Source organism: Cyphomyrmex costatus, unplaced genomic scaffold, assembly GCF_001594065.2.
Source record: "Cyphomyrmex costatus isolate MS0001 unplaced genomic scaffold, Ccosl1.0 scaffold312, whole genome shotgun sequence".
Classification (NCBI taxonomy): domain Eukaryota; kingdom Metazoa; phylum Arthropoda; class Insecta; order Hymenoptera; family Formicidae; genus Cyphomyrmex; species Cyphomyrmex costatus.
This window is the reverse complement of record NW_017277255.1, coordinates 16,381-25,777: the sequence shown is the minus strand read 5'-3', so window position 1 is coordinate 25,777 and position 9,397 is coordinate 16,381. Positions and strand designations below refer to the sequence as shown.

General features: G+C 38.5%; 1 protein-coding gene across 1 annotated transcript; it reads left to right on the top strand.

Moving 5' to 3' along the window:
• The first annotated feature begins 4,149 nt into the window (after positions 1-4,149).
• Positions 4,150-5,595, top strand: LOC108775755 (uncharacterized). Its single transcript, XM_018542209.1, has one exon. It carries the CDS (start codon positions 4,150-4,152, stop codon positions 5,593-5,595), a length of 1,446 nt encoding a protein of 481 aa, XP_018397711.1.
• Positions 5,596-9,397: the final 3,802 nt, after the last annotated feature.

Sequence of the window (9,397 nt, the reverse complement as noted above, 5' to 3'; positions counted from 1 at the left end):
GACCAATCAAGATTCTTTAGAATTTGGTGGAACCTATGCTCGCGCTTGTTTTCTTACGATAAGGGAGCAGCGCTCCGCGTAAGCCCTACTCCCGACACTACGAGTCTAGTCTTATCTTAGTAGACGAGAGTTTTAATAATTTATAAAAGTTCGATTTTCCTTAACTAATATCCTTATGCGAGGCGAAATGTAACGACATGTTCTAAATTATATTAATGTTGTATATTTTAAGTTGGGTTAAAATATTTTATAACTTTATATATTATGACTCTTGGATTTTAGTTTCATTAAGAATAAGAGACAAAAGAAAGAAAAGGAAAAATAAAAGATATTCATCCTCGCATTCGGAAAGATCTTACCATATACTACTACTTAATTATTAGGCATATATGCTATTGTTTAACATTTTTCTAGAAAAAGGCCTTCGAAGGAAAAAGATTATAAAATAGATATTCTTTATCTACGTGACGCATAAGAGTATGCGAGCGTGAGTCATCTGTTGTTTGAATGTTTATGAACTAAGATAGGCCCTTCTATAAAAGGGACGGTTACGAAATATAGATATAATGGAGACAGAATATCTGACTAAGACGAAATACCAAACTAGAAATAAGATAAAGAAAATGTATGAATCATATATTTAGAATAATGAAGAAAGAGGGATTTTTAGTGGGATGTAACAATGGTATCTCTTGCTTTAGCAGATCTTTTATTAACATTATTGACTTCGTTCATAATATTCCCTGAATCATTTTTCGTTAACTGTATTTTCTTCATAATACTTTGCAATAACTGTATTTCTTTCGTAATATTTTGAAGCGTATTTATTTTATTGAATTCTTTTTTAATAACATAATTATCACAGTGTTTTGTTAATAATTGATTCAATTTCTGTTCTTTTGTCTGATATTGACGCATTATACGTTTACGAACCGCTTCAGCTTCTTTTGCTCTTATTACCGCTATTGGAAGTACTTTTTGAACAATATATTGTGGATCTTGAGGGAAATGTTCAATAACATTTGTTTCAAGAATTTTTATCAAATGCGAACGCATTAAGGTGGTTAGATCCCGGGATGCCGTATGCTGGGAAAAAATATTTAATAACGGTTCCAAGAAATTAATTTCCATTATTAATGATATTATTGAAGAGAGAAAGCATATTGTACTTGAAAAAAAAATTGAAACATGCAAAAATAATTTGCTAAACAATTTTTCTTAGTGACTTAAGTTTTCTTCTTATCGCCTGTTAAGAATTTTTAAAAAATGAATGGATTTTAACGTACGACGTCTTATTTTTTCGAGAAAAAGATTCTCTACAACATTACCGTACGAGTTTTCCAAATTTCTGAAGATATTTCGAAAAAATTATGATTTTTTACAATTAAAAAATTTTTTAAGAAATTAATTTCTTGGAACCGTTATTAAATATTTTTTCCCAGCATACAGCATCCCGAGGTCTAGCCACCTTAACTTGTGTTCATATGTCACTTTATCAGGCTTCACGTTGAATAATAATAAAATCGCAAAAGCTATAGCAAAAACACCACAATCGTTATAGTTTGGTTGCATTTTAGGACTGTGCACTTTAGGAAATTTAACAGGATTTTTGTTAAAGTCATATGTTGGAAATAATTTTTCCAAGAATTGCTTATGTTGATTATGCAATGTTTTCCTATTCAACGAATCATATATAAATACATTTTTTCTATCATAAAAACTGCATACCCAATGTCCATCTAACGAACTTGACGAACTGTGCAATATTTGAATATGTTTTGTATCTTTTGACACAGCCTGTATAGTATCTAGCAATTGTATTCGCCAGGTTTCGACAGGTTTATAATCTGAACAACTTGCTAAAAGTTGATGAAAATGATCTATATGTTTGTCCGTAAGCCATTCATCACGAACGATTATATTTCTTTCAACAGATCCCAAAGTATATATAATACCTTTTGTCTTTACCGACATTTTATTACAAATCTCAAACATACCCTTGTATCACCGTATAGTAATAGTAAGCTATTTGCATGCAGGTACACAGCACCCGATATTTGCAGGCGCACAGCACCAAATCTTTGTAGGCGCACAGCACCTGATCTTTGAAAGCGCACAGTACCAATTTTTTGCAGACGCACAGTACACTTACACTTTCTTTACAGGCGCATAGCACGTCTATTAAGCTGACACAGCCACTTCAGCACAATCGAATAAAACTTACACAGAAATTTAGTGCTTTTTTGCTGCTAATTTGTTGCTCTATTCCCGATTTTGTTGCTCCAGCCAATTCCGAGAAAACAATGGCTGTGCTAGCTTAAGAATAAAGTTAGCACAGCCACTCAAAAAAATAAAAAAAATAAAAAAACAAGGCATATTCTTTTTGTGCTAATTTGTTGCTAATTAGTTGCTCACTTCCCGAATTCGTTGCTCCATCCCCAACCCTCGAAAACCACCCTTAGCGACTCCGCGTCAGCACACCACCTGTAAACTGTCAATTCTCCAAATATCTCGACTGATTACGGCTCTCTGATTTTGTTGCTCGCGATTTCCGACGATTACGATTTTGTTGCTCCATCCCCGAACCTTGAAAAACCACCCCTATCTACCCAGAATCAGCACACCACCTATAAACTGTTAATTTTCGAAATATCCCGACTGATTATGGTTCTCTGACTTCGTTGCTCGCGATTTCCGTCGATTACGATTTTGTTGCTCCACCCTCAAACCTTGAAAAACCACCCCTATCTACCCAGAGTCAGCACACCACCTATAAACTATCAATTCTCGAAATATCTCGACTGATTATGGTTCTCTGATTTTGTTGCTCGCGATTTCCGACGATTACGATTTTGTTGCTCCACCCCCGAACCTTGAAAAACCACCCCTAGCCACCCAGAGTTAGCACACCACCTATAAACTGTCAATTCTCGAAATATCTCGACTGATTACGGCTGTCTGATTTTGTTGCTCGCGATTTCCGTCAATTACGATTTTGTTGCAACATCCCCGAACCTTAAAAAACCACCCCTAGCCACCCAGAGTCAGCACACCACTCATAAACTGTCAATTCTCGAAATATCTCGACTGATTACGGCTCTCTGATTTTGTTGTTCGCGATTTCCGTCGATTACGATTTTGTTGCTCTATCCCCGAACCTTGAAAAACCATCCCCTATCTACCCAGAGTCAGCACATCACCTATAAACTGTCAATTCTCGAAATAACTCGATCGTAAAATGATCTCGAGTGCAATAATAATATTATGTCTGTCTGCTGTGAGGGCGGGCGCGTTCGCGGGTGTGTGTGTGGACATAATAAGTAAAAGTACCGATTATGAGACTGCCCCCAATGACCTTGACCTCGAGAACCGTAATCAGAAAACCGTAATCCGTAAAGATATTTCTAGAATTGACAGCTTATAGGTGGTGTGCTGACTCTGAGTGGCTAGGGGTGGTTTTTCAAGGTTCGTGGGTGGAGCAACAAAATCGTAATCGACGGAAATCGCGAGCAACAAAATCAGAGAGCCATAATCTGTCGAGATATTCCGAGAATTGGCAGCTTATAGGTGGTGTGCTGACTCTGGGTAGATAGGGGTGGTTTTTCAAGGTTCGGGGGTGGAGCAACAAAATCGTAATCGTCGGAAATCGCGAGCAACAAAATCAGAGAACCATAATCAGTCGAGATATTTCGAAAATTAACAGTTTATAGGTGGTGTGCTGACTATGGGTGGCTAGGGGTGGTTTTTCAAGGTTTGAGGGTGGAGCAACGAATTCGGGAAGTGAGCAACTAATTAGCAACAAATTAGCACAAAAAGAATATGCCTTGTTTTTTTATTTTTTTTACTTTTTTGAGTGGCTGTGCTAACTTTATTCTTAAGCTAGCACAGCAATTGTTTTCTCGGAATTGGCTGGAGCAACAAAATCGGGAATAGAGCAACAAATTAGCAACAAAAAAGCACTAAATTTCTGTATAAGTTTTATTCGATTGTGCTGAAGTGGCTGTGTCAGCTTAATAGACGTATTAAATGATGCATTGCTTATTGGTCTCACAATTCAAGAAGATTTATTCTCCATTTTGTTACGATTTCGCACATTTCAATACGCTATGACTGCCGACATTGCTAAAATGTACAGGCAAATTCTCGTAGATGAATCGCAAAGATCTCTTCAGCGCATTTTTTTGGCGAGAATCTCCTCATGGTCAATTAAAGGTATTTGAACTTTCAACGCTTACATATGGCACGGCATCGGCCTCATTTTTGGCTATTAGAACAGTGCGTAGGCTTGCAGAAGATGAAGCGGACTCATTCCCCGTCGGCTCAGAAATAGTCTTACGTGACTTCTACGTCGATGACTTACTCACCGGTGCATCTACGTTACAGGAAGCTTTGGAAATAAATGAACAAGCGAATGCATTACTTAGCAAGGAAGGTTTCGAATTACGCAAGTGGTCATCGAATCATCCTTCCCTTCGGGATGCAGAAGGTCCTCATAGCAAAGAATTTAACTTAACAGAAAATCGTATCAACGAGACCAAGGCTCTCGGCATATCCTGGAATTGCGAAGCAGACATCTTCAGATTTGATAATTTAGGACTTCATCCTTCATTACAGAGACTCACTAAACGTGTGGTACTCTCGAGAATAGCATTAATTTTTGATCCATTAGGCTGGTTGTGGCCGTCTATTGTAATCGCATGTATATTGATGCAAGAGATTTGGCGTAGTAAAGTCAATTGGGACGAATCTTTACCCAATGAATTGCATACACGATGGAAGCACTATGAATCCAAATTACAAATCCTCAGCAGTATCGAGGTGCCACGCAAGGTAATTGCGTTCAGTGATGTTCGACGCATAGAAATTCATGGTTTCTCTGATGCAAGTCAGCATGCATATGGAGCATGTGTTTACATTAGAACCACATCGAATGAAAGACATATTCGAAGTCATTTACTGTGCTCCAAGTCTCGTGTAGCCCCCTTAAAAACTTTATCAATCCCTCGGTTGGAACTCTGCGGCGCATTAATGCTAGCTCAATTAGTAGAGAAGGTCTTGAAATCTTTACCTTTTGCACCAGATTCCATTTATTATTGGACTGATTCGTATATTGTATTATGTTGGTTGCGATCTTGCAGTCGCCAATGGACACCATTCGTTGCAAACCGTATTGCAGAAATTCAACGATTTACAAGCGTAAAGAACTGGCGACATGTTCCCGGTTCACAAAACCCGGCATATTCCCTCTCCAGAGGTGTCATGCCTGACTTGTTGCATAAGCTAAAAATTTGGTGGAATGGACCTCCTTGGTTGTCGTTGGATGAGCATGAATGGCCTATCAGAGATTTCGATGTTCCAGACGTGGAACTTCCTGAATTAAGAAGTGTAACATTAGCAGCCGAGGTAAAGGCTGAAAGATGGGATCTGTTTGAACAATTTTCCAAGCTGCATCGATTAATCCGCGTGACCGCGTTTTGTCTTAGATTCATACAGAACTGTAAGATTAAGAAAGCAAGCAGATCTCGTGTGGACAATATTGAATCTGTACAATCGTTGTCAGTCAACAAGTTAGAGGAAGCGAAAAATGTCTCGTAAAAATGGTACAACGTGAGGCCTTTCAGACAGAAATAAATTCTATCACGCAACATATAAGTGCGTAAGTAGGAATAGCAATCTTTTAAATTTAAACCCTTTTATTGAACATGATATATTAAGAGTTGGTGGTCGACTGCGTCACGCCAGTATACCTTTCGATAGTAAGCACCCAATTCTGTTGCCGGGTAAGCATCCGTTCACAAAACTAATTATTGTTAGCGAGCACGAGCGTCATTTTCACGGGGCACAGGCCACACTCACGGCGATTCGTCAATCTTATTGGCCAATATCGGCTCGTAATGCTGTGCGTAGTGTAATAAGAAAATGCGTAGTATGCGTTCGTAACGCTCCTAGATTAAGGTCCACATTGATGGCTGATTTACCCGAATCACGTGTGAATACTGTAAAGTACGTATTTCAATATTCCATGTCTCAATATTGCGGCGTTGATTACGCGGGACCTTTTTTTTATAAGGAATGGCACAGAAAAAGTGCCAAGGTTGTAAAATGCTACATGGCATTATTCGTATGTTTATCCACTAAAGCGATACATATAGAATTAGCGGCCGATTTGTCTGCGGAAACATATTTAAATGTACTTAAGCGATTCATTTCTAGGAGAGGTCGTCCTACGGAATTCTATTTTGACAACGGTCTGAATTTTGTTGCACAGCATGAACTTAACGAATTATACAAACTATTCAAGGATGAATCTACTAGACAGAAGATAAACGATGTTATGTCAACCGAAAGGATAAAGTAGCAGTTCATACCTCCTAGGGCTCCGCATATGGGCGGTATTTGGGAGGCAGCTGTCAAAAGCGCTAAGTTTCATCTAAAACGTATAACCAAAGACGCATCATTGAGGTATGAATTGATGATCTTGATGGTGCAAGTTGAAGCCATACTCAACTCCAGGCCACTTACCCCGTTGTCCAACGATCCCAATGACTTTGGAGTGCTTACACCAGGGCATTTCATAATTGGTTGTCCAATCACTGCATATCCGGAACCCAGTCTGGAATGTCTACCAGCAAACAGATTGTCACGTTGGCAACGAGTCGAACAATTGAAACAACATTTCTGGCGTCGTTGGCTAAGAGAATATCTGCAGTGTTGTCAATCCCGTGTTAAGTGGAAGAAAGCGGAATGTTCTATAAAGTGCGGAGATTTAGTAATCTTAAAAGAAGAAAATCTGCCGCTCCTATGCTGGCCTCTGGCACGAGTAGAAGAAGTATTTCTTGGTCCTGATGGAATTGTGCGAGTCGTGTCTGTCCAAACAGTTAAAAGAACGTACAAGCGTCCCATTACAAAGTTATGTGTTTTGCCCATCGAGCAATAATCATAAGACGCATTAGCCTTACAAGGTTTCAATCATATTATTTGTTTTGTATTCAACACATTTCTTGCGAATTAAAAATTTTTCTTTATGTTTTTGCGTTGTTGAAAGCGGATGCTTCCAAGGGCGGCGGTATGTTAGATATCATTTGATTTGTCCGCGCGCTTTGGGCATTATAAGCCCCTAGATTTTTGTAACAGCGGTATGTTGTTCGTTAAGGTTGACGTGCTATTGTCTGCATGCATACATGCACGGAACAACTGCGCAGAGAGAACAAGAAGAGATGGACGAGAGAGCGTGTGTGTAGCGTGGCGTGGTAAAAAAATAATTTGTTTTTAATGTCTTGTAGTGTTCATTTCGACAAAATAACCATCACAAGAGCGACACTCAAGCATTACATACGATAGATATAATCAGCGTACTCATACGCACGCGACGCAAGTCGCCAAGGAACATTTCCTTAATAGAACATATTAACATGATCAAGTATTATTTTGTCATTCTCGTTTTACAACTTACTGATAAGGAAACATCTTTTTTGAGATGTGACAATTTTGATAACAAATTATTATTTCCAAAAGGAAACAATAAAATCCTAATGTGAGCCGACATTAGTTGTCAGTGTATTCTTTATAAAAGAATTTAAGAAAGTATATGCAATGCAGTAGGAAGTGACGTCTCACATGTTGAATTTTCTCGATTTAACGCAACTGTCTGACGTGATTGGTGGCCTGGTATTTCTTTGTTACATCACCAAGCAGGCTTATGGCTGGTGGAATTATTAAAAATATTTCTCTTCAATATCATAGCAGCTAAGTTTTGTAATCTCTATAAATTCTACAATCGTACATAAACTTAACTTTAAAAAAAAAAAAGGTAAAAATGCGCTAAGAGTGCGTCCTTCTGGTAAAAAACCGTTTAGACCAGCTTTACCAACGCCAGTTTCTTAATCAGCTATAGAACCGACTAATCACCTTTGTTGTTTTTAGTAGACGATGATGTAAACTAGAAATTACTCCTCTATACCTTAGGACGAAACAACTCCAACAAATAAATGAAGTTATTAATGACATACATATATCATTTGTATAAAAGATCTGTTATCAATAGTCGGCGCCAAGTTAAATTCTACTATCTTTAAAAACCTAAGAGGTACTATCCTTATCTTTACTTAATTCTAATGACATGTATCATTTGTATAATAGATTTGATATCAACAGTCGGCGCTAATATCTTTAAAAACCCATGTGGTACTATTCTAATTAAATTCTACTGAATTAAATAGTAAAATCCATGTAGTACTATCTTTATCTTCATATTAGGTAGTAAAAAGAAATCCATTATTTTTCCAATAGTTGGATTTAGTAATCTGTATCTCGCGTTGTATAAGTGCGATCGGGTTATGCTTGATGGCGTTAGAAAGATAAGATTTCGTACTAAAAAAAACTTCTGAGACAGTTTTGTGATTGCTTGACTCACAATCAGTATTGTTCGAGCGCGCGTCAAAGATGGACATCAGCAAAGAGAAAATACGCTATATTTTACAGTTTTTCTTCGATGAAAGCGAAAACGCAAGCCAGGCGGCTAAAAATGTGAATAGTGTTTATGGTCCTCATACTGTAACAGCCAATCACGCGCAATTTTGGTTTCGTCGATTCCGTTCCGGTAATTTTGTCAAAGATGCACCACGCTCTAAAGGCCAATTGTCGAAAATGTCGATAAAATAATAGAAATTATCGAGTCCGACCGTCATGTAAGCACTGTTTCGATTGCTCAGGAGCTAAACATTGCACAAAAAACCGTTTGGAACCATTTGAATAAGGCTGGATACAAAAAGAAGTTCGATGTATGGGTGTCACACGAGTTAACGCAAAAAAATCTCATGGACCGAATTTCCATCTGCGAATCGCTGCTGAACATAACAAAATCGACCCATTTCTGAAGCGGATGGTGACTGGTGATGAAAAGTGGATTACTTATGACAACTTCAAGCGAAAATGATCGCGGTGAGCCGGCGCAAACGGTGGCCAAGCCAGGATTGACGGTCAGAAAGGTTTTGCTGTGTGTTTGGTGGGATTGGCAGGGAATCATCTACTATGAACTGCTCCCCTACGGCCAAACTCTTAATTCGGACCTCTACTGTCAACAATTGGACCGTCTGAAGGAAGCAATCGCCCAGAAGCGGCCAGCGTTGGCCAATAGGAGAGGAAGTGTGTTCCATCAGGACAATGCAAGGCCACACACATCGATAGTGACTCGCCAAAAGCTCCGGGAGCTTGGTTGGGAGGTTCTTATGCATCCACCTTATAGTCCGGACCTGGCTCCAAGTGATTACCATCTATTCCTGTCTATGGCGAATGATTTTGCTAGTGAAAAATTCACCTCAAGAGAAGCTTGTGAAAATCGACTGTCTCAGTTTTTTGCCAATAGAGATGAGGGTTTCTATGAGAGAGGCATAATGAA

Coding starts and splice junctions, on each gene's coding strand:
- LOC108775755 (XM_018542209.1), top strand. CDS start 4,150: ATGAATCGCAAAGATCTCTTCAGCGCATTTTTTTGGCGAGAATCTCCT.